The following is a 24,281-nucleotide window of genomic DNA, read 5'->3' as shown; positions in this document are numbered from 1 at the left end:
CACGATCAAATGGATGGGCATGCAAATTCACGAACCTATCCAATGTCCACATGATCTAGTGAGTTGAACGTAGAGTAAATGAAATCGAAGCTTATTGTTCAATTGACTATACAACACAAAGAAGGTTGAAATGGGTGGATTGAGATATCAGGGTCAACAACATACACCTGAATAGGATACATGTTTGTTAAAGCCCCAACATTAACTTCGTGAATGGGATATTGAATGAAGTGGATACCTTCATATCCCACTCATTCTCTAGCATCCCCATCTAGCTTGGGATTATTTATGCTCTTTCGAGTAATAATTGTGTGTCCCTCTTTTTCTCTCCTTCTTTTACACACACACACACACACAAAGAATGACTTCATGATTGGTTATGCACTCAAAAATAGGCTTTGTTTCTAAACTCTCCGTATGTAAATTTAAATGTGAGCATTTAAAGAAGATTTATATATGTATATATTTTAGTCATGACTAATTAGTGTTGGGATTTCGGTCCCTCCGGATGGGATGTCCGGATATGAATGACGGCAATCCCGGTTACGGTTACGGTTACGATTTCGGAGCCGGATGATGAAGACCCCGGCTACGGAGCCGGATGACGAATGTACCCAGAGAGATATCTGGATGCGGGGACATATTTGTGAATATGTTTGCCAAGGGCCCTCGAGGCTATATTTGTAAATAGCCCGAAAGTCATATGTGTATAAATATGACTTAGGGCAAACAGTTTTAAGTTGTTGTTGCTCATTTTTCTGTTTTTCAGTTACAGAAAGCTAAGTGAGAGCAGCCGAGAGAGAGAGGGAGAGAGAGAGACGAAGAGGTCGTTGCCTCTGTGTATTACCGCCACCTGTGGCGAAGACAGTGAGCTCAAGGTTGTTGCCTTGTAGCTTCACCATTGTACATCTCTGTTTATAGTGTTAGTTGGAGTTTACATCCCGTGTACTCTTCTCTCTATTGTCTTCGTGCATTTTGTATTTCCCGTTTTCTGTGAATCGATCCTATTCCTCGGTGGTGGCCGAGCACTGTTTTTCAACAAATTGGTATCAGAGCGACGGTAACACAGAAAATGGAAGGCGGCGGTAGTGGGCCTCCGGGCATGATGGTGTTGAACTCACAGAACTACGCCGACTGGAAGATAAAGATGGAAGACCTTCTCATCGTCCGAGACCTGTATGAACCGATCGACAATGCCGGGATACCCAAGGGGGTAATAGAGTCGGAGTGGAAGCTCCTGAACCGGAAAGCCGTAGCGACGATCCGGCAATATGTCGATGTAAGCGTTCTACAACATGTGGCGAACGACACCAACGCATATGAGATGTGGAAGAAGCTGTCGGGCCTCTACGAGAGGAAGAATGCGTTGAACCGGACCTCCCTGATGAGGAAGATAGTGAACCTCAAGTACCGGGACGGCGAGAATATGGTGGAACACGTGAGCACGTTCATGGGATTCGTGAACCAGCTTGCGGCGATCAAGTTCCCGTTGGAGGATGCAATGCAAGCCATCATTCTGATGTGTACATTGCCGGAAAGCTGGGAGAACTTGGTGGTGACTCTCAGCACCTCTTGCACCGAAGATAACTTGTCTCTACAAACGGTAAAGACAAGCATTTTGAACGAAGAAGCGCATCGGAGAGATAAAGAACCGGTTTCCGATCCGAAGATGCTGCTTACCGAATCGGATCGGGGAAGACAATGGAACCGGAGTCCGCAAAGACGGGAGAAGTCGGGGACACGGTCGCAGTCAAGAGGAAGGCCCACATGCTTCCACTGTGGGAAGCCGGGGCACTTCCGGAAGAATTGTCGGCATTACCGAAAGGACAACGGAGCCGACGACACCGATTCGAAGAAGTCACCGGAGAGAAACGGTGCATACCGGGGAGCCACGGACCGGAGAGGTCCGGATCGGCGAGGGCAGGACCGGAAAGGAACGACGGCACTCGCGGCAAGTGAAGAAGAGATAATGCTCATTACCGAAGAGAGGGAGCTGAACCTTGCTGGTGTAGAGATGACCTGGGTGGTCGATTCCGGAGCGTCGTTCCACCTGACCCCGGAGAAGAAATACTTCTCATCCTACACAGCCGGTGAGCACGGCTGTGTCCGGATGGGAAATGAAGGCACATGCCGGATTGCCGGCATAGGAGACGTGTGGCTGATGACATCAACCGGATGCAAGATGCTGCTGAAGGATGTTCGACACGTTCCGGAGGTCCGATTGAACCTGATTTCGGCCGGGAGGCTAGACGATGAAGGCTACACAGGTAGCATCCGGAACGGTGTCATGAAGTTCAGCAAAGGGAGCCTGATAGTGGCTCGGGCCCGGAAGGTCAACACACTGTACCTGATGAATTCCCGGCTATGTCCGGAGGAGCTGAACGTGGCAGCCGACACTGCCGGTGAGCTGTGGCACAAGAGACTGTGCCACATGAGTGAGAAGGGGATGAAGAGGCTTGCAGAAGACAACCTTATTCCAGTGAAGCATGTGCACCTGGAGAAGTGCACCGATTGCCTGGCCGGTAAGCAGAACTGAACCTCCTTCCACTCAAGGCCACCGACGAGACGTCGCGCACCATTGGAGTTGGTGCACACTGACGTGTGTCAAGTAGAAACGAAGTCACATGGCGGAGCCCAGTACTTCGTAACATTCATAGATGACCATAGCCGGAAGCTGTGGTCGGCACCGTTGAAGACAAAGGACCAAGTATTGTCCGTCTTCAAAGAACTCCACGCGAGAGTGGAAAGAGAATCCGGCAAGAAGCTGAAAGCGATACGAGCGGATAACGGAGGGGAATACCGGGGGCAGTTTGAGGAGTACTGCCGTTCGATGGGAATCCGGCTCGAGTTTACTGTGCCGAAGACGCCGGAACTGAACGGGCTGGCCGAGAGGATGAACCGGACCATAATGGAGAGGGTCCGGAGTATGCTGGCGCATGCGAAATTACCCAAGGGGTTTTGGGCTGAGGCAATGTCGACGGCGACATACGTGATAAACAGATCACCCTCAGTACCTTTGGACGGAGACACGCCGCAGAGAGTGTGGACCGGTAGGGAAGTATCCTACCGGCATCTGAAGGTGTTCGGGTGTCTCGCATACGTGCATGTGGCAAAGGACCGGAGAGGAAAGTTAGATCCAAAGACCCGGCCATGCATATTCCTCGGTTACGGCGACGACGAGTTCGGCTACCGAGTATGGGACCCGGTCGACAAAAAGATATTCCGGAGTCGTGATATCATCTTCATGGAGGACAAGACACTCGCCGACTGGGAGTCGGAGAAGAAGATGAAGAGCTCCAAGTCGACCGGTGAGGATCAACTCTACGAGGAGCAGTCCCGACCGGCAAGGGACCGGTTAGCACTCGAGGATCCGGCCGAAGACGGTGAAGAAACAGAACCGGCCGAGGAAGATGAAACTGATACCGGAACCGGCCCCGATCCCGAAATGGATTCGGATAAAGAGGAAACGGAGGAGCCGGTTACCGAAGCTCCGGAACGGAGATACCCTCTAAGAGAGAGAAGGGCCCCCCGGAGATTTCCGGAACCAGAGCACGTGCAGCTAACCGACGAGGGGGAGCCGGAGAGTTTTGAAGAAGCAAAGCTTGACACCCATAGCCGCAGGTGGTTAAGTGCCATGCAGGAGGAGATGGATTCCCTGCATGAGAACCGCACATATGAACTTGTGGAGTTGCCGAAAGGAAAGCGGGCACTTCGAAACAAGTGGGTGTTCAAGCTGAAACCGGGAGATGCCGGAAACCCCCCGAGATACAAAGCCAGGATCGTAGTGAAGGGGTTCCAGCAGAAGAAGGGCGTTGACTTCGACGAGATATTTGCCCCGGTAGTGAAGATGACCTCCATCCGGACGGTGCTGAGCATAGCGGCAAGCATGGACCTTGAGGTAGAACAGATGGACGTGAAGATGGCATTCCTTCATGGTGACCTCGAAGAAGAGATCTACATGCAGCAACCAGAAGGATTCGAGAAGAAAGGGAAGGAGCACCTGGTATGCCGGTTGAAGAAGAGCCTTTACGGACTGAAGCAGGCTCCCCGGCAATGGTACCGGAAGTTCGACTCTTTCATGACCGACGAAGGCTACCACAAAACGCAGTCCGATCACTGCGTGTTTGTGAAGAAGTTCGAAGGAGGAGACTTTCTAATACTCCTCCTGTACGTGGACGACATGTTGATCGTCGGACGGGACCAGGTCAAGATACGGATGCTGAAGAAAGCGCTTCACCGAACCTTCTCAATGAAGGACCTGGGTCCGGCGAGGCAAATACTAGGGATGCACATCATCCGGGACCGGAAGAAGAAGCAGTTGTGGCTGTCACAGGAGAAGTACGTGACAAAGGTGCTTCACCGGTTCAACATGTCAGAAGCAAGACCGGTCAGGTCAACCCTCCCGGCAAACTGCAAGTTGTCCAGCAAGCAAAGCCCCAAGACAAAGGCTGAGAAGGAGGACATGATGAAAGTACCATATGCCTCTGTCGTCGGAAGCTTGATGTACGCAATGGTGTGTACAAGACCGGACATAGGATATGCAGTCGGAGTGGTGAGCCGGTACATGAGCAATCCCGGCAAAGAGCACTGGAACGCGGTCAAGTGGATACTCAGATACCTGAAGGGCACGGCAAACGTGTGCCTCCGATTCGGCTCCGGTAAGCCCGAACTCGACGGCTTTACCGATTCGGATATGTCGGCTGATGCAGATACCAGCCGGTCCACATCAGGGTATGTGATGACGTATGCAGGAGGAGCTGTTTCGTGGCAGTCGAGGCTGCAGAAGACGGTTGCGTTGTCAACCACGGAGGCGGAGTACATGGCGGCTGTTGAAGCCGGCAAGGAAATAATATGGATGAAGGACTTCATTAGAGAGCTCGGTATCCAGCAGGAGGAGTACCGACTCTACTGCGACAGTCAGAGTGCCATCCACCTTGCGAAGAATGCGGCCTATCACTCCCGGACGAAGCACATCCAGCGAAGATATCACTGGATGCGGGAAAGGATAGAAGACAAGGAGTTCGTGCTGACGAAGATCCACACGGACGAGAACGGGTCGGATATGCTGACCAAGGTGCTCACACCCGACAAGCTGGAAGCATGCCGGAAGAGGATTGGATTGGAGAGACATCCCATGCCGAAGTGAAGGGGGAGTTTGTTGGGATTTCGGTCCCTCCAAATGGGATGTCCGGAGATGAATGACGGCAATCCCGGTTACGGTTACGGTTACGATTCCGGATCCGGATGATGAAGACCCCGGCTACGGAGCCGGATGATGAAGACCCGGTTTCGGAGCCGGATGATGAAGACCCCGGCTACGGAGCCGAATGACGAATGTACCCGGAGAGAGATCCGGATGCGGGGACATATTTGTGAATATGTTTGCCAAGGGCCCTCGAGGCTATATTTGTAAATAGCCCGAAAGTCATATGTGTATAAATATGACTTAGGGCAAACAGTTTTAAGTTGTTGTTGCTCATTTTTCTGTTTTTCAGTTAGAGAAAGCTAAGTGAGAGCAGCCGAGAGAGAGAGGGAGAGAGAGAGACGAAGAGGTCGTTGCCTCTGTGTATTACCGCCGCCTGTGGCGAAGACAGTGAGCTCAAGGTTGTTGCCTTGTAGCTTCACCATTGTACATCTCTGTTTATAGTGTTAGTTGGAGTTTACATCCCGTGTACTCTTCTCTCTATTGTCTTCGTGCATTTTGTATTTCCCGTTTTCTGTGAATCGATCCTATTCCTCGGTGGTGGCCGAGCACTGTTTTTCAACAATTAGTATATATATAAATAATTCAAAAAGTTGTAATAAGGGGTTTCAAACGTTTGTTTCTAAACTCTCTGTATGTAAATTTAAATGTGAGCATTTAAAGAAGATTTATATATGTATATATTTTAGTCATGACTAATTAGTATATATAAAAATAATTCAAAAAGTTGTAATAAGGGGTTTCAAACGTTTGTTTCTAAACTCTCCGTATGTAAATTTAAATGTGAGCATTTAAAGAAGATTTATATATGTATATATTTTAGTCATGACTAATTAGTATATATAAAAATAATTCAAAAAGTTGTAATAAGGGGTTTCAAACGTGGTAACAACCTCCTTAAAAATAATGAGGTCCCTCTTGTTTCAAGAATTATGATGAATCTCTTTAAATATAATGAACTTAAGATCTTGTTTGAAGAATGATAAATAGCATATCGTGCAAAAGTATCGTGTTTTGATTGTGGGTAGGGTTTTATCCTTGATAACCACCCATTTTAAATACTCTTACATATAAAATATACATGCACACATAGTTTCCAATTCTAGAAGGGATCAATGATCCTCTTTACAATTGATGACTCACAAAATTATGAATGAACATTAAAAACCATATGCAAATTCCTAGAAATGTTTCATCAAGTACCACATAAATTGAATATACAATGTGTAAAGTACAAAGTAATCCACACACAATTAGGAAACATTACCCAAAAACACTACAGGTATAACCAGTGTTGGGCAAAATCCCAGGAATAGTGGCACGGTTCCAGTTGAATTGGGACTTTTGCCAGTCACCATGAGAGGTAGTCGGAATTGATTCCGGCTAGGTGTTCCACCTGGCCAGAATCTAGCCAGTTCATATTTTATGAACCGCCTATTTATATAGATTAGAAATTTTTTTGTATATTTATGTCAATTTTTCTTTTCCCCCTCTTTTTCCCCATTCTTTTTTTTTTATATTTTTCATGAATCACTGCTTTCCCTCTTCGTGTTGCTCGCTGCTCCCTATCTATTCCATTCTTAACATATCGTTGCTCTATTCTTTCTTCTTCGTGTCGCATTCTTCCATTTTTTGCTACTCCTTCCTTGTTCCTTACTCGCTCATTGTTGATTGCTCCTCCCTACTTGCTCGTTGCCCATTGCTCCTCCTTGCACACTTGTTGTTGATTGATCGTCTTTGCTCGCTCGTTGTCGATTTCGCCTCCCTACTTGCTCGTTCTTGGTTGCCAATTTCTCTTCCCTGCTCGCTCGTTGTCGATTGCGCCTCCCTACTCGCTCGTTGTTGATTGCTCCTCCCTGCTTCGCCATTGTTGATTGCTCCTCCCTGCTTGCTCGTTGTTGGTTGCTCCTCCCTATTCGCTTGTTGCTGATTTCTCATCCCTGCTCGCTCGTTGCCGATTGCTCATCCTTTCTTGCTTGTTACCATTCTAGTATGTATGTTTGTCTTTCTCTTTTTATGAATTCTCTCTATTTTCTCTCTTTTTTTATGTGTTTTCTCTTCCTTTGAATATGTTCTCTATTTTTTGTTTTTCTATATGGCAAAAAAATGAGAATGTGGCTTTTTTAAGACCAAAAGAACACATTGAAATTCAATAACATTGATAAAGGTACACTGTTTTGTGCATTTTTCTTTAGTTCCTAGTTTGTAGTAATCCGTTGTGGTTGAAAAAAACAACAAGAATTATACATGTTATCACATATGTACAAATTTGCATGGCACAAAATTTGTAGCAAGGACATTTATCTTTAATGACAATATCAAGAGTGTTTGATTGATCAATTGTTCATGACAAAATGTTCATTTACTTGCACCTAGAAGGTCAATGACCAAGTTCCTTGTACTCCTCGCAAGTCTTGAAGCTTCACTAATGTTGAATACCAAAGGAAATTTCTATGTACTCCCAAATTGGGTTATTCACAAAAAGGCTTGCCAAAACGTTTTATAGGGTCATACATTTAACTTACTCTAAATGTAATGAAAATTCAATGGAACAAATATATAGGTTGATGACACTTGACAAAATCTTCTCTAAGACTGAAACAAAAAGTTTCTTCTAATAATATGAAGTATGGTTTATGGATCCAAGCTGCCACATTTGCAACTAGCATGTATAGAGTTCTCTAGTGACTCTTGGCATTGACGAGTTTCACCAATGAACGTGTGAAGGATGAAACTCCACATGTCTCTCAAGCTCTCACATGTGGTGCATACCATTTTCCAAACCATTTTTGTATTTCTTGCATCCATGTGAACTCACATATTTGTTGTTCTGTCTTTTTTAACATTTTTACTTCCTATGAAATTCTCTGAAGTTGTACTCCACAACCCTCTCCAATGCTATATCTCATTGGGAAGTGACCCTATGTTGTAGAGCTATTGACAATCGACTTACTATGCAGGAAACAGTTTTGCAAGATACTCGTCTAAGGGCCATCATTAATGTTGAGATTGAACCTTATAAAGGCACAAAATAAGACTTTTGGCATGTGGGTAATTGCATCTAGTTGTTTAACACTCTTATTTGTCTTTTATGGACCATTTAAATGGTGAAACGTTTCATATTTGTAAATTTAACTCCAAGATTCCTTCTCAACTTGCATACATCTCCTAACTCCAAAAAGTGTTATTTTTTATCATTTGTTTCTTCGTAAACATATTATATTCAATCAATTTTATGTTTTATTACATCTGATGAGTTCAAACTCAATTATTTAGAGGTTCATGAAAACTCGACAAGCATTATTACCTTTCATTTGTATTGTCCTCTTGTTTTAATATATACACTACCTTTTTTTCTCTTTATCCTTTCCTTCAATATTGTTTGCAATATATTTGTTCCCTCAATGTCTTTCACATTTACATACATGGATTTGCATGTGTGTGTAAGCTAATGTGAGCCATCCTCTTTCTTCTTTATTTTTTGATAGATTGGAAGATCTATAGTGGAAAATTGATCCTTTATTGCCTCATAATCTTCAAATATCCCAGGTATCTTAATTTGTTTTTTCTCTTTGGGAAACATGGATTGTGTATGTATGTTTCTCCTTCTTGTAAATGGAATCCATAGATTAAGTTAGTCCAACGTTATCTACATTACTGTTACAGTATGTCCCACAACAAAAATACGAAAGGCAAAAGAAAACAAATCGGCCTCTTTACAATGCCTGGTTTTAGGAAAAACTTGTCATCTTCCAATGAAGATGTGTCTCTAGAAGAGCCTATAAAGGACCATCAACACTCTGAAGAGCTACTTCATGAGATGAATAGAATTAGTAAGGCCAAACTAAAATTTCCAGAAGATTGGCTTACTAAATTTAAGTAGCTTCGAGAGGATTTGGAAACTGATCTTTCATGGTGTAGTTATTGTAGGAGTGATCCTCATTGTAAGTCTTCATTTGGCAAAACAGGTGCCAAAAACTTTAAGACTTCTACATTAGAAGAACATGCAAGAAGTGTGGCCCATCGAGATGTCATTTTGTTAAAAGAACAAGACAAGAATGGTCTTGAAAAATGTGCATAAAAAAAAACTAGTGTGGATTTAACAATTGGAAAATTGTTAAAATGTGCATATTTTATAGCTAAAGAGGATTTGACATTTAGAAATTTGGAAAACCTCTTACGATTGTTAAGAGAATGTGGTGTGGAAGGCCTTCCATGAATGTATAACGATAATAAGGATTGTGCAAGCTTTATCTTACACATTAGCAAGGCTCTTGAAGCTGAGATCTATGATAGGTTGAGGAAAAGTCCTTGTTTGGGCTTATGGTAGATGAAGCTACCGATGTAAGTGTAACCAAGACCTTGATCCTTTACGCTACATTTGTGGAAGGAAGGCAAGTAAGAACCTCTTATTTGGGGTTACTTGAAGTAGAGGATGGTATATCAAACACAAGAACGGAAAACATTTTAGCATTGTTAAAAAAGTGTAACTTAGATGTTAGATAAATTATGGGATTTGGAAGTGATGGAGCATCTGTTATGGTAGGTATGTCTACAGGTGTTGCTACAAAATTGAAGGCATATAACCCATTTATGACTTCATTACATTGTTGTGCACATCGAACAAACTTGTGTGTGCAAGAGGCTTCAAAGAACATTGAAGTCAAAGAAACATGCAAGCAGTTAGATGCCCTTGTGGATCGCGTGGTTGCACATTTCTTGAGGAGCTCAATGCGCCAAGGTGAATTAACTAAGATGCAAGATGCATTAGAATACACACATTTGCATATTCTTGGGATTGTGAAGACACGATGGCTTAGTCGGCATGGGGCTTAGGATTGTGAAGACACGTAGACATATTCCTTTTGGAATTCCATACTTAACGTAGACACGATATCAAAGTAGTGATGGCTTCAAGATCCAATAACTCTTTCAGCATTTTAGCACGAAAAACTATGGGTCTTAATGAGTTGAAAACACTTGGAAATTTTTATGGCATTCAAAAAATGGTAGATGGGAAAGCATTTTCTCCCATAATTGATATTGATAAATTGTATGATGAATATGCAATTTTCAAAAGGCAAGCTACCACGAAATGGCTTGGAAGAGATTTCTTACATGTTTGGGGTATGATAAATTGTAATTATGTGTGGAAAGAAAACCTACCCGAAGTTCTCAAGCTTTCATTGATAGGGTTAATTCAATGTTTTTTTACAACAACATGTGAGAGAGGCTTGAGTCGCCTAAATCTAATAAAAAATAAGTTTAGAAATAGGCTAAAAAACAATGTGGTGTCGTGAAGTTATTGCTTTACGATGTCAAAACAATGTCAAAAATGTATAGAAAGAAATTTCCCATATGGAGCTAGTGTCGAGGAGCATATGCCAATTCTTAGTTCGTGAATCGAAGTTCAGGAGCCCAAGATACAAGCTTCGAAATGATTAATGTTACTTGGGACACAAATGTAATTATGTCAGAAGGGGGAGTCAAAATTAAATGAGGGCTATTTCTATAATTTCTGAAATGTACAACTACAAAATCGAATTTGTAGAATGAATAATTAATTAATTAATTAATTAATATATATATATATATAAATACAACCGCCTGCATGAGGCGGTTTGTCAACCACCTCAAGAGGGTGGTAGGGTGGTTGACCACCCTATATAAGCCATGCCCATGGTGGGTAAAGGGGAGAAAGGGGAAAAAGAGGAAGAGAAGGAAGGAGGAAGAAAAAGTGAGTGAGGAAGCTCGCGTGGGTGTGGGATGCAGAGCTCGCCAAAGAAGATGGTGGCTTGCATAAAAAAATACAAAACTTAAAGAAAACGAAAAAAGCAAAAGCTATTTGTCCATACAGTAGTTATCTTTTTTGTTTCCCTCTTCGTTTTCGGATTCTTATCAAACGACCCTAGGCGAAACCCCGGACATAGAGATTGAATCTCTTTCTTTTTTTTTAGTTGCTCCATCGATAGGTTAATGATTTTCTCAAATATTGAAGGAGACAGAGGGATTCGAACCCTCGGTACATATGAACTGTACAACGGATTAGCAATCCGACGCGTTAGACCTCTCGGCCATCTCTCCAAGCTAAAGGACCTTTTGGACTTTAACATGAAGTTGGGAAAGAAAGGAAGAAGTTAATGTGGTGTATCACAAACGACTCTTTGCAAACAAAAGGTTGTGAGTTCAAATACTCTCAAAACAATTTTTTTTTGTAATCAAATTTTGTAATATAATTTTGGTATGTATAAACATAAAGAAAAAGACAAGTAAATTGACGGGAACTCAAGGCTCCTTATGTCCAACGCTCGGCCACAACCGAGATTCTTTTCATACACAGAAAAACGGGAAATAAAACACGACACAAAGAGGAGGAAGATACACAGGAGGTTTACGTGGAAAACCCCAAACTAGGGGAAAAACCACGGCAGCCCACAGGCTGCAAACTGTCACTATGTGAGAATGTACAACAGTGAGTTCACTGAGGCAAAGACCTCGTGCTCACATATCTTCGCCACAGGCGGCGGTTACAACAGAGGCAACGACCTCTTTCTCTCTCTCTCTCTCTCTCTCTGTACAGTTACGCACACTAATCTCGTGCAAAACAGAAAATGACAACAACTATCCCACAACAAAAGTTTGCCCTAAGTCATATTTATACTAATATGACTTTTCGGCTATTTACAAATATAGCCTCGATGGACTCTCAGAAACATATTTACGAATATGTCTCTTTATCCGGTTCATACCGGGTCTGCACCATCCGACTCTCCGTAGCCGGGTACTCCTCATCCGGTTCATACCGGGTCTGCACCATCCGGCTCTCCGTAGCCGGGTACTCCTCTTTCGGTTTCGACCTCGGCCGAGATCGTTCGACGACACTGTTCTTCTCCCTTCCCATCCGGAGGGACCTGTCTCCCAACATAAATAAATAGAAATCAAAGAAGTTGAAGTGGTTTACCTCAAACGCTTCTTCTCAAACAAAGGTCACGAGTTCAAGTATGCCACATAACTTTTGGCAAATAAATATTGTAAGTGGTGTTTTACAAATAAATTTCTTTTCACGACAACATCGCATCTATCTTGCTTTCTCGACTTCTAGTCATGGCACCATCTACGATTATGCCTTGCCATCCCGATTATCCCCGAGTCACAGAACCTTGGTGGTTACGACACACAACCACAATATTCTTGACATAAATTTGGTGAACTTGACGTGAAGTGTTGCCGAGAAGGGGAGTTTTGGAGTTAAAGATTTCCAAAGAAAAGGTCTGAAAATCAAAGAAAATGGCGGATAAAGGTGCCAACACAGAGATGGCGAATAAGGGCTTTAATGAAGAGATGACAAGTTTCATCATGACTATGATGAATTAGATGCTGTAAGAGCAAAGTGCGATGAATCGGATGGAAAGTGAGTTAACACTCGTCGTACAAACGGTCATCGAGGGGATAAGAAGATTTAATGGCGAGGACATCACTTGGTTTCTTGAGGTTTACGAACACGAGATGACCAGTAGAGGGGCAATCGGAGTACAACTAGTGTCACATATCAAAGGGGTGTGCATACTTGATGTCCGAGCAAGGGTAACAGAATTATCGGAGATATTCCGTGAAGATTGGCCCGGGTTTCATCAAGCATTGCTTGATGAATATATGCTAGACGATCGGACCCGAATGTCAAAGAAAAACTTTCTCGAATGCACCGAGAAATGGGGGTAAAGGACTCTTCGTCTCAGAGTTGCTGAGGGAGTTTGAGGTAAGATATAATGAGCTCTCGCTAAAAGACCGAGAACTATTACAGTCTAAAAAGGTGGATTTATTCGTCCGAGCGGCAGATAAATCTTTTAGAAAAGATATCACTATCCTTCTAGAAGACCGGACAAGCACCACAAGTTTGGTGTCCGATTGGGTGGAGGTACCCAAGGCTTGTCGAGTACTAAGAAGGAGAGCACTATGGATGAAGGATGGCTATGACAACAATCAAAGAAGATCCAAAACAAGATTCGGGAACTCGAACGGATGTTTGCAAGGGAAAGGAGCCAGAGTTTGCAATCGATGAGCTGATAAAAGTAATGCGGGATTTACAACTCAAGCTCACAAAGGTTGAGAAGGGTGAAAGCTTGGGTGTAAGACAAAAGCCCAATGAAGGGGGAAAGGGTGAATTCGTTCGCCAATACATATGGTGCGATAACACAGAGCACCAAAAAAGGGATTGTTAGAGTCATAAGTAAGCATTAGAAAGAAACACTATCTTCTATCAAAATGAGAGAATCCACTCCTCAAAGAACCGACAACCCCTAAAAACCAACTTCGGCAAAGGTGGGATGAAGAAAATGATGGAGGACAAAGAGTCGAAGAATGTTCAACCAATGTACTTTTCGACTACCTCCAGATTGAAGGTCGATGATCCCCATATTGGATCAGAATTCTGGGGAAAAGTAATAAAGTCCGCTATTGACAAAAGAGTCCAACCACAAGACTTACGAAAGGCCGGTGACGAAATCAGGAATAGTGTTGGGTGGGATTACCTAGTAGATTCACACACAACAATCGCAAAGATAGCAGGGGTGAATGCCCACGAAGTGACAATCGAAGAAAAGAGAAGGAGAACTGAAGAAGCGGGTCCTTCAAGAAAACCTGAGACCTGAGAGCAAAAGAGATGAGAAACAGAACGAGTTGCTGCGAAGGCGATGAAAGAAGACAAAGGTAAGCATCAGATCACCCCATCATTCGGATCGCCCCATCAGATCGCATCTAATGATCTCCACTCGTAGACCTATCATGTATTTTTATATTTGCAAATTCTAATCAAGTTGTGGAACATGTGATACTAGTGCATCCAATTTTTGTAGAGAGGGTATATTTGGATAGTTTCAAGAAGATTCTACATGTGGAATGCACAATCCTTCCACTTGTGAACGCGAACGTGTTCAAACTCACCTCCGACATAGAAACATGCACCGACCTAAAGCATGTGCTTGAATCCAGGATTCTCGATAGTAAAGTCGAGTTAACACTATGAGAAGTACTAGGGATCGCGAAGAAGGAATTTCATGAAGTGATCATCGATGTGATCCAGAGAAAAAGACAAGTGGTTGAAGAAATGGGTGGAGTAAATACCATCAGGATACGGAAGGAAGATGAAGATATGGAGACTGCATTGTTAGCCGGGTTACGGAGTGCTCATATACAGTGTAGTCATGAAGAGGAAAGAAGCCATTACACCCACAGACATTGGGCTCGGGCGACAACCGAGGCTCCAATCAGAATTGTTGATCAGATGGAACCATGTGTGGCACTCAGCGACCATGGCTCCGAGATTAACATCATATCATCTGATTTCTACAATCACGGGAGATGACTAATAGAGAGAAACCACGAGTGGAAGGTGAGAGCAACAACCGAGGTCGTGGATGATTTATGTGGCGCATGCCCAAATATTAAAGTTACAATTGGGGATGTGTCAGTAGATCAAAACTTCTTCATCTAGGAGAAGTCATTTTATCCGGTAATCCTGGGGCAACTGTACATCACAACAGTACGAATGGAGACTAAAGTGCTTGATAATGGAGCGGCATTTTCTAGGATTCGAAGCCAACATGGGAAGAGTTCGGTACAGTTCCTTACTGTTCAACCAAATCATGAAAGGAATAAGGAGCATCTACAGGATAATCCACTATGAGATGTGGGGGATTGCGTACAGAATTTCTAGAGCGGGCCCTTATAAAAAGGGGCTGTGATGGCCCGACTGAGGTAAGAAGCCCCATTCACAGCATTGAAGATAAAGGTAAATTATATGTTGCATCGGTGGATGGCGCAACTATAATAGAAGATTTCAAAGGAAATAAATTCCGAAAAATAGAAAAAAAATTACAAGGTAGAGGCATAATAGATTCAGAAGAAAAATTAGTGAGTATATTTGAAGAATATTGTTTTAAAGATACAATAGGAGAGTTGGAGTCTCCAATGACGGAAGATGATGAAGTTGAAGTTATGGTAAACTCCATTGAGATGTTCAAAACCACCAACGAGTATCTTCAAAATGAAAAAGCTCAAATAAACACAAAGTACAAAACAGAGGAGAAGAAGGTCCGGCCAGCAGCAACACTGCTTCCACAAGATAGTGAAAAGATAATGAAGGAGGTGTCGACCGAGCCAATTCTTCGGAATCCAAAGAGAATTGGGCACAACTTCATGGAAGAAACAATTAAAGAACTAAGAATTGGAGGGGGGGACTTCCTAACACCTACGAAAGAAGCAGAATTTAGATAAATGCTAGGGCGGCACGAGAAAGCATTCTCCTTCAACCCTGAAGAAATTGGATGTGTGGATCCGGAAGTAGTTGAACCAATGGTCATCTTCACGATCCCACACATTCCATGGAATCTAAAGCCAATTCCAGTGCCAAGAGCAGGGATACTGCAACTAATCGAGCTTCTAAATGAGAAAATGAAGATGGGCATCTTGGAACCATCAAACACTCCATACTCAAGTAGATGGTTTATGGTGCAAAAGTAGGATGGGCAGCTTCAATTAATTCAAGACATGCAACCTATGAATCAAGTTACTATCTGGAATTCAGGAGTGGGGGTGATAGTAGATGAGTTTGCAAAGATGTTCGCCGGAAGGGCGATCTACTCCATGTGTGATCTCTACTCCGGCTATGACCAGTTCCAACTTGCGGCCGGTAGTCGAGACATCACTTCGATTAGGACTCCTATTGGATTACTTCGGATGTGTACCCTACCTCAAGGTGCGACCAACTCAGTCGCTCACATGATGAATGGTATGCACAAAGTTCTCCGAGATTTTATTCCTCACATAACCATGCCTTTCGTGGATGATATACCCATTAAAGGATGTGAGGAAAGAATAAAGAATGAAGAATTGGATAGTGGTAGATGTCGGAAGTTCGTCCGGGATCACATAGAAGATTGTGATAAAGTGCTTTCAAGACTAGAGGAGGTACACTTAACACTTTCGGCTCCAAAATCAATATTCGGGGTTCAAGAAGTATTAGTGGTAGGATATATGTGTGGCCATATGGAAGGAAGACAACACCAACGAAGATCAACGCAATACAGAATATGAAAGAGGAATGTAACTCTGTATCTGAAGTTCGAAGGTTCTTGGGTGCATGTGTCTTCTATTGCAGGTGGATTCCACATTATGCCCACATATCAGATCCATTGTATCGACGATTAAGAAAAGGGGAAGCATTTGGGTGGACAGAAGAACACTAAAATGCAATTAGAAGACTGAAGGAGAATTTGGCGAAAGCTCCTGCTTTGAAACAACTTGACTACACCCTACCGATAATCCTCATAGTTGATTCAAGTTCGGTTGGAATCGGGTGGGTGATAAGCCAACAAGACACGGAAGGAGAAAGACATCCAATTCGATTTGGTGCGAAGGTACTTAATGGACGTCTACAAAAGTATGCGCAAGTGATGAGAGAGCTTTGGGGGATAGTCATCGCTATCAAGACGGATAGGGACTATCTAGTTGGTGCAGAGGTGATTGTGGAGACACATTGCTTGCCCGTCCGAATTGCAATATTCCAGACCAAAGAATGCTTAGGTGGTGTGTCTACATCAAAACCATCAACCCAGAAGTTTGACATATATCTAGTGAGAAGAACGCAATGGATGATATGTTGCCTAGAGCGAAATACGAAAATGAGGAAGTGGTAGAATCAGATAGAGACGAAGAAGAATTAGCTTTAGCCATAAATCCAATTAGAGGGGGTGAGCCACATGAAGAACATGAGTTTAAAGAAGAAGAATATAACGAAGAGTTTAAGGAAATCGGGAAGTATCTACAAGCACCATGGAAGGAAGGAACTTGGAGTGGGAGAAACTTCTCAAATTTCCGAAAGAAGCACCAAAAGTGTAAAATGGGAAATCCACAATGGGTTAATGGTGGCCAAGTGCAACGAGAGTAGATATTAAAGGAATTACATGACAGGAAGTGGGCTGGACACCGTGGAGTCTGGGTAACATTCAGTAAAATAAAGGAAAGATACTAGTGGCCAGGATTCTACAACGAAATCAAGAGGTATGTCGAGACTTGCCCAACTTGTCAAATCTATTCCAACATTAAGCATAGAGATGAGTTCCACCCAGCCTACTCGCTGGTTATACATTACAAGTGGATGGTAGATATAGTGGCAATGCCAATCGGGGTAGGTCAAAAGAAGTTCTTGGTACTTGCTAGAAAAGACCTTACAAATCAAGTTGAAGGAAGAGCACTAAGATGGAATACCACGTTGGTAGTATGTCAATTCATATTAGAGGATATAGTATGTAGATATGGGTGTATAGGAAAGATAGTGGCTAATAGAGGTGAGCTCCATTCTGATGAACCAAGGGAGTTCTTTGATAGAATTGGAATTCGGTTATCATTGACAACAACATATAATCCTGAGGCAAATGGAAAGATAGAAAGAGGTCATAGCCCAATAGTTAAAGCACTTGCAAAGGTAAAGTAGGTAATTGGTCGAAGGTCTTGCCATATGCATTGTGGGCGGATAGGACCACACACAGCTCAGTGACAAGATATATGCCGATAGAGCTCATGACAGGACAAAGGCCGATGATGCCAATTGAAGAGAAGATTGCTACATGGGCTATGCATGGGAGTCGAAGATGAGTAGAGAAAACTTGCTAGTTGTTTGTATACGACAACTACAATGTCAAGCAAAAGATGTAGAAAAGGTTGCCAAAAAATTGAACAAAGCAAGATTTGACAAAGTAAACAGATTACAAGCACAAAGGATTCAAGAAGGAGACTGGGTATTGGTACTCGATAGTAGCCTCGAGAACCACAAGTGTGAACTCGCCCAGAGGTGTGCAAGTTCAGAGGGGTGGGTGTTGTGAAGTTATTGCTTCACGACGTCAAAACAATGTCAAAAATGTATAGAAAGACATTTCCCATATGGAGCTTGTGGCGAGGAGCATATGCAGAGATACAAGATACAAGCTTTGGAAGGATAAATGTTACTCGAGACACAAATGTAATTATGTCAAAAGGGAGAGTCAAAATTAAATGAGGGCTATTTTTATAATTTTTCAAATGTACAACTACAAAATCGAATTTGTAGAATCAATAAATAAATAACAAATAATAATATATATAAAAACAAACACCTGCATGAGGCGGTTTGTCAACCACCTCAAGAGGGTGGTAGGGCGGTTGACCACCATATATAAGCCATGCCCATGGTGGCTAAAGGGGAGAAAGGGGAAAAAGGGGAAAAAGAGGAAGAGAAGGAAGGAGGAAGAAAAAGCGAATGAGGAAGCTCATGTGGGTGTGGGATGCAGAACTCGCCAAAGCAGATGGTGGCTTGCATAAAAAAACACAAAAGTTAAAGCAAAGAAAAAATACACAAAGAAAGGAAGAAGTTTTAGTGGTGTATCACAAATGACTCTTTGCAAACATAAGGTTGTGAGTTTGAATACTCTCAAAACAACTTCCTTTGGTAATCAAATTTTGTAATGTAAATTTGGTATGTATAAAGAAAAAGAGAAAGAGAATAAAATAGATAGAAATCAAAGAAGTTAAAGTGATTTTGGTGTTTTACAAATAAATTTCTTTTCACGACAATGTTGCATCTATCTTGCTTTCTCGGCTTCTTGTCATGGCACCATCTGCGATTATGCCTTGTCATCCCGATCATCCCCGAGTCACAGAACCCCGGCATTTGCGACAAAGAACCACAATCATTTTGATAGCGGTTGATGCATTGATACGAATCTCTATTGAAGGACCTGAACTAGAAGAACGTGACTTTAGTGCCAACATTTTGTTGTGGCGAGAAAGCAAGGCATATCGTCATATTTTTACAAGAACTTCTCATGAGCATGATGATAACATCGAGGACTTCATAGAAGATATAGATTAAAACTTTGTAAATTTGATCAATTTTGTTTTGGAACTCTCTATATATTAGATCTAATTTTATCTAATATGTTGTTAATGATAGTTTACAAAGGTTCGAAAAGTGAATTCTGTTTTTGGTAAATATATATCTTTAGTTTTTGGGATCCCAAATTTTGTGATTGATTTGATTTGGTATTGCGCTAGACTTTTTATTTTTTTCGGTATGCGGCAAAAAAATAATTCTGTTATATGTAGATGATCTAGTGATCACCGAACCCGGGCTCGATGACATCGGCCGAGTGAAGACGGAGTTGTCAGACACATTTGAAATGAAGGACCTGGGGGACCTTCTTTATTTTCTCGGAATCGAGGTGATCCATACCCACGATGGCATATTTCTCTCACAGCGACATTATGTGTTGAATATGTTCTACAAGTTTGGCATGACGAATTGTTGACCGATCTCCACACCCTTGGACCAGAACCTGAAGCTATGTCCTAACTCTGGCCCCGCCTGCAACGAGAAACGGTTTTGACAGATTGCCGGAAGCCTTATCTACTTAATTATCACTCGCCCCGATTCACGCAGAAGCCGATTGTGGAGCACCTTCACATGCGCACACCGGATACTTCGATATGTTAGTGGCACTAAGGATAAGGATCTATTATACTGACACGTTATAACAGAAAAGCTAGTCGGATATGCAGATGCCGACTGGGCTGGTGATGCATCGGATTGTCGGTCCACCTACAAATACATGTTTTCTCTTGGTAGCGCAGTTGCTGCATGGAGTAGCAAAAAGCAGCCAACCATAGCTCTGTCGAGCATGGAAACTGAGTATCAGGGTGCCACCATTGCCACCTATGAAGCTATATGGTTTTGGCGGCTGCTGCAAGAACTCAGAATCGAGGTACAGACCCCAATCTTGATCTATTGTGACAACATAAGCAGCATACAACTCGCTAAGAACCCCATATTTCATTCTCGGGCAAAGCACATAGAAGTACATTATCACTTTCTGCGTGAACGGGTTCTAAGTGGTGAAGTTGAACTTCGGTATGTTCACATGGACAAGTTGCCGACATCTTTACCAAGCCGCTCGGATTGAACAAGTTGCAGCTTTTTTCGGCGATGCTTGATCTTTAGCATCTCGACATCCCGCACTTGAGGGGGAGAACTGGGACCAGGACTGATACGGGGAGAACCAGAACGGAAACCGAAAAATTAGGTAATGGCACCGGACAAAGAGTCAGAGAGACAAGAAGAAAAAGTAAGCCAAATCGACTGAAGAAGTCGGCACATGCGATAAAGTCGGAAGAAGCGGTGACGACGGCAGAGTCAAGAAGGACAGAGCTGACCGAAAGAAGAAGCCCAAGACCCGGACGTGGTCCGATGTCGTGAAGGGCCTGAAGATTGAAAACGAATTGGAGGCAACCGATTCGTGAGAGGAGGTTGATTCAGACGAGATATTTCTCGAGTATATCCTTCAAATATTCAATCTTGAAACTTGTATAAATACTTAACCTCCTTGATCCCTTTCAAGGGATTCCATACCAGTCATTGACACATCAATCTCGTATTCTCATTTCATGCGATATTGTCTCCTTTATCTCTGTCTTCATGCTCTAGTGTTGTTCCCAGCTTCTTAAGTTCCACGCTCTTAGCCCCATCATCCATGCTCCGCTCGAGTCCACGGTTGGTGTGTCTGTGACAGCGTATGGGTTTCCATTTCCTAACGTAAGCTAGGTATAATGGTAGATGGTTAAATCGATTGGCAGGTAAGAGGGGTACTAAGAAAGGGATACATTCATGGTTTGTTAATTACTGTTAAGCTAAAATAGTAATTTTAACGTATTATCTACTTACCCCCCTATTTTCTTTTTCATCCTTTAAATCGCTTGCTAACGTTTAGTTTCACTAATTTTTTCTTCAAAGACTCCTGACTTTTAGGTTAAGAGAAAGTGAATGTGGTTAGTGGCAATGAACCACACTAACAACCATAAACCCGAATCAGAATTCCCCCCCCACTTTCCCTTGATGGGCATAATTTTCAAGTTTTTGGCACCAAAAAGCCCAATGACCCAAGTCAGAGCTTAATACTAATGTAATCATGAAATAAAGTCTAATATATCATATAGATAGCTAAGAAAGAGAGAGAAAGAAGGGTGTTGATCCACCCGACCACCCCTAAGAAAAGGGTCGAGACGGACATTCTCTGATACCACCGCCATGGCATCAAGTCGTATCTGGTAATGGCGTGCTCGCTACAACTGTGTGTTCACCACACGATCACAGTCTCAAGGTAGTCAAAATTATCCCCTAATGAGAGTAGCTACGCCTCATATTATAGTTAGACCTAAGACTCCCATGCAAGTCCACACTTGGCCCTTACATGTTGCCTCAATTCCTTGCAACCTTGTTTAAGGTTTAAGGTATCAAATTTTGCAAGTGTATCGAATACCACAATGTGTGTATATTGTCGATGTTTGGTCGTGTTCATTGCATTTTAGATCATTGATATCAATTGGTCATATAAACCAATGAGCCGCAAGTCTCGTGATATAGGAGAAAAGAATATTGGAGGTTGACGAAGTGAGGTAACTCCAATTCTTTATTATTCTTTCTATAATTTTTTACTGTTTTATTGTTCTTCTTATACAAATGGAGGGGAGGACACGATCAAATGGGTGGGCGTGCAAATTCACGAACCTATCCAATGTCCACATGATCTAGTGAGTTGAACGTAGAGTAAATGAAATCGAAGCTTATTGTTCAATTGACTATACAACACAAAGAAGGTTGAAATGGGTGGATTGAGATATCAGGGTCAACAACATACACCTGAATAGGATACATGTTTGTTAAAACCCCAACATTAACTTTGTGAATGGGATATTGAATGAAGTGGATACCTTCATATCCCACTCATTCTCTAGCATCCCCATCTAGCTTGGGATTATTTATGCTCTTTCGAGTAATAATTGTGTGTCCCTCTTTTTCTCTCCTTCTTTTACACACACACACACACACACACACACACACACACACAAAGAACGACTTCATGATTGGTTATCCACTCAAAAAGAAGTTTTGTTTCTAAACTCTCCGTATGTAAATTTAAATGTGAGAGTTTAAAGAAGATTTATATATGTATATATTTTAGTCATGACTAATTAGTATATATATAAATAATTCAAAAAGTTGTAATAAGGGGTTTCAAACGTGGTAACAACCTCCTTAAAAATAATGAGGTCCCTCTTGTTTCAAGAATTATAATGAATCTCTTAAAATATAATGAACTTAAAATCTTGTTCGAAGAATGATAAATAGCATATCGTGCAAAAGTATTGTGTTTCGATAGTGGGTAGGGTTTTATCCTTGATAACCACCATGTACATACATGCAAGGCAACTCATGTTCAAAATAAGGTTCAAATCATAAAAAGAGAACTATGCGCTACTCGCTCGTTAGTAAAGTGGGCCGACATTGTTTGTTAATATTATCGAGTTTGCATATGACCACTCCATAACTCAACCATATTAACTAGTTGAACATTTCCTGGTGGGCTCGGGAGATTACCACATTTTCTTGGGTCGCATCAAGTTTTGTAGTAGTGTCACAACATGACATGACAGCTTTTCTACCCGAACATGTTCAAACATGCTTGTATCAAGGTTTGCATTTATTGGTCAGACCAAGTCGAATGGACAGAGTGCCTAGTGACTACCCAAGTGCATCTCTACGTATATATAAATACACACCCACAATAGGAGGTTCTACGTATATATAAAGACACACAGACGAGGAGGTTCTTGTGACATACAAATAAATCAAATTACTCTATTATTATTTATTATTTATATTTTTGAATGAGTTCTACGGCCACGGCGACGCGACGGCAACAACACATGGGCGCCGCCGTTCTGTTGGCGGCGCTGCTCCTCTTTGCCGGCTTTCCTTCCACCTGCCTCGCCCAGCAGTGCGGTAGCCAAGCCGGCGGAGCCGTTTGCGCCGATAATCTCTGCTGCAGCCAATACGGCTACTGCGGCTCCACGAGCGATTACTGTTGCACCGGCTGCCAGAGCGGGCCCTGCACCTGCTCCTCCTCCTCCCCTTCTGGTGGCGGCGGCGTCTCCTCCATCATCACCAGCGCCATCTTCAATCAGTTCCTCTCCCAGCGGAACTCGGCTCCCGCCAACGGCTTCTACACTTACGACGCCTTCCTCACAGCGGCTGCTGCCTACAGTGGCTTCGGCACCACAGGCAGCTCCGACGTCCAGAAGCGCGAGCTCGCGGCGTTCTTCGCCAACATCGCGCACGAGACAGGAAGTATGTGACCAAGACAGACAGTAACGAATAACCCTACCTCTCTCTCTCTCTCTCTCTCTCTCTCTCTGTCTGTACATATTTTGATCCATGGAGCCATAATATGTTGGTAAATATATCTGTGGTCTCAGGTGGACAATATGTGGAGGAGATTAACAAGGCCACGTATTGCGACACATCGTCGGGTGTCCCTTGTGCGTCCGGACAACAGTACTACGGCCGTGGCCCCATCCAACTGACCCATAACTACAACTACAAAGCGGCCGGAGACGCCATCGGATTCGATGGAATCAACAACCCCGGGGTCGTCTCATCCAATCCCATTATCTCCTTTAAGACGGCTGTCTGGTTCTGGATGACGAGCTCGTCGCAAACTTGTCACAACGCCATGGTTAACGGCAATGGGTTCGGTGCCACGATCCATACTATCAATGGCGGTCTCGAGTGTGGAAGCAACCCCTCAAACCTGGCCGGCCAACAACACCGAATCCAGCTCTACCAATCGTTCTGCAGCACCTTGGGTGTGGATCCCGGATCCAACCTCTCTTGTTAAAAAACATGTGTGTCATATGAGTATGCTAACAAGTCCCGCCCAATAATACCTCTTGGCATGATCTACTTTTGGCCATCACATGAGAATGTCCATATTGTCATGTTGAAACAGAGAATAATAAAACAATAAAAACAAATACACGATTACAAATAATACTAGATATGTTCTCTTATCGAAAAGACAAACGAAGAGGCATTGTGTCTCATCCGAAAAGACACAAACACCGTTGGCAATTGCCTGTTGTGTCATTGTACATTTTGTTTCATTTCAATGGAATCAATACAAATCTGTTACATATTCTATTGCTACACTTCCAA

The 24,281-nt window shown here is 42.8% G+C and overlaps 1 protein-coding gene across 1 annotated transcript; it reads left to right on the top strand.

The window, feature by feature from the left end:
* The first annotated feature begins 22,978 nt into the window (after positions 1–22,978).
* Positions 22,979–24,081, top strand: LOC147861292 (endochitinase 4-like). The gene is made up of 2 exons (XM_087323418.1): positions 22,979–23,414; positions 23,543–24,081. Exons 1-2 carry the CDS (start codon positions 22,994–22,996, stop codon positions 23,962–23,964), a joined length of 843 nt encoding a protein of 280 aa, XP_087179544.1. The 5' UTR covers positions 22,979–22,993; the 3' UTR covers positions 23,965–24,081.
* Positions 24,082–24,281: the final 200 nt, after the last annotated feature.

Source organism: Azolla caroliniana, unplaced genomic scaffold, assembly GCF_043228905.1.
Source record: "Azolla caroliniana isolate FFs.n. ecotype wild unplaced genomic scaffold, voAzoCaro1.0.p SCAF_8, whole genome shotgun sequence".
Lineage (NCBI taxonomy): Eukaryota > Viridiplantae > Streptophyta > Polypodiopsida > Salviniales > Salviniaceae > Azolla > Azolla caroliniana.
The sequence above is the reverse complement of the archived record's forward strand: the minus strand, read 5'-3'. Positions and strand labels throughout refer to the sequence as shown.

Bases quoted from the DNA above. Each gene is read 5' to 3' on its own strand.
- LOC147861292 (XM_087323418.1), top strand. From the start codon at position 22,994: ATGGGCGCCGCCGTTCTGTTGGCGGCGCTGCTCCTCTTTGCCGGCTTT. The intron at 23,415-23,542 runs GTATGTGACCAA...CTGTGGTCTCAG, and splicing joins CATCGCGCACGAGACAGGAA to GTGGACAATATGTGGAGGAG.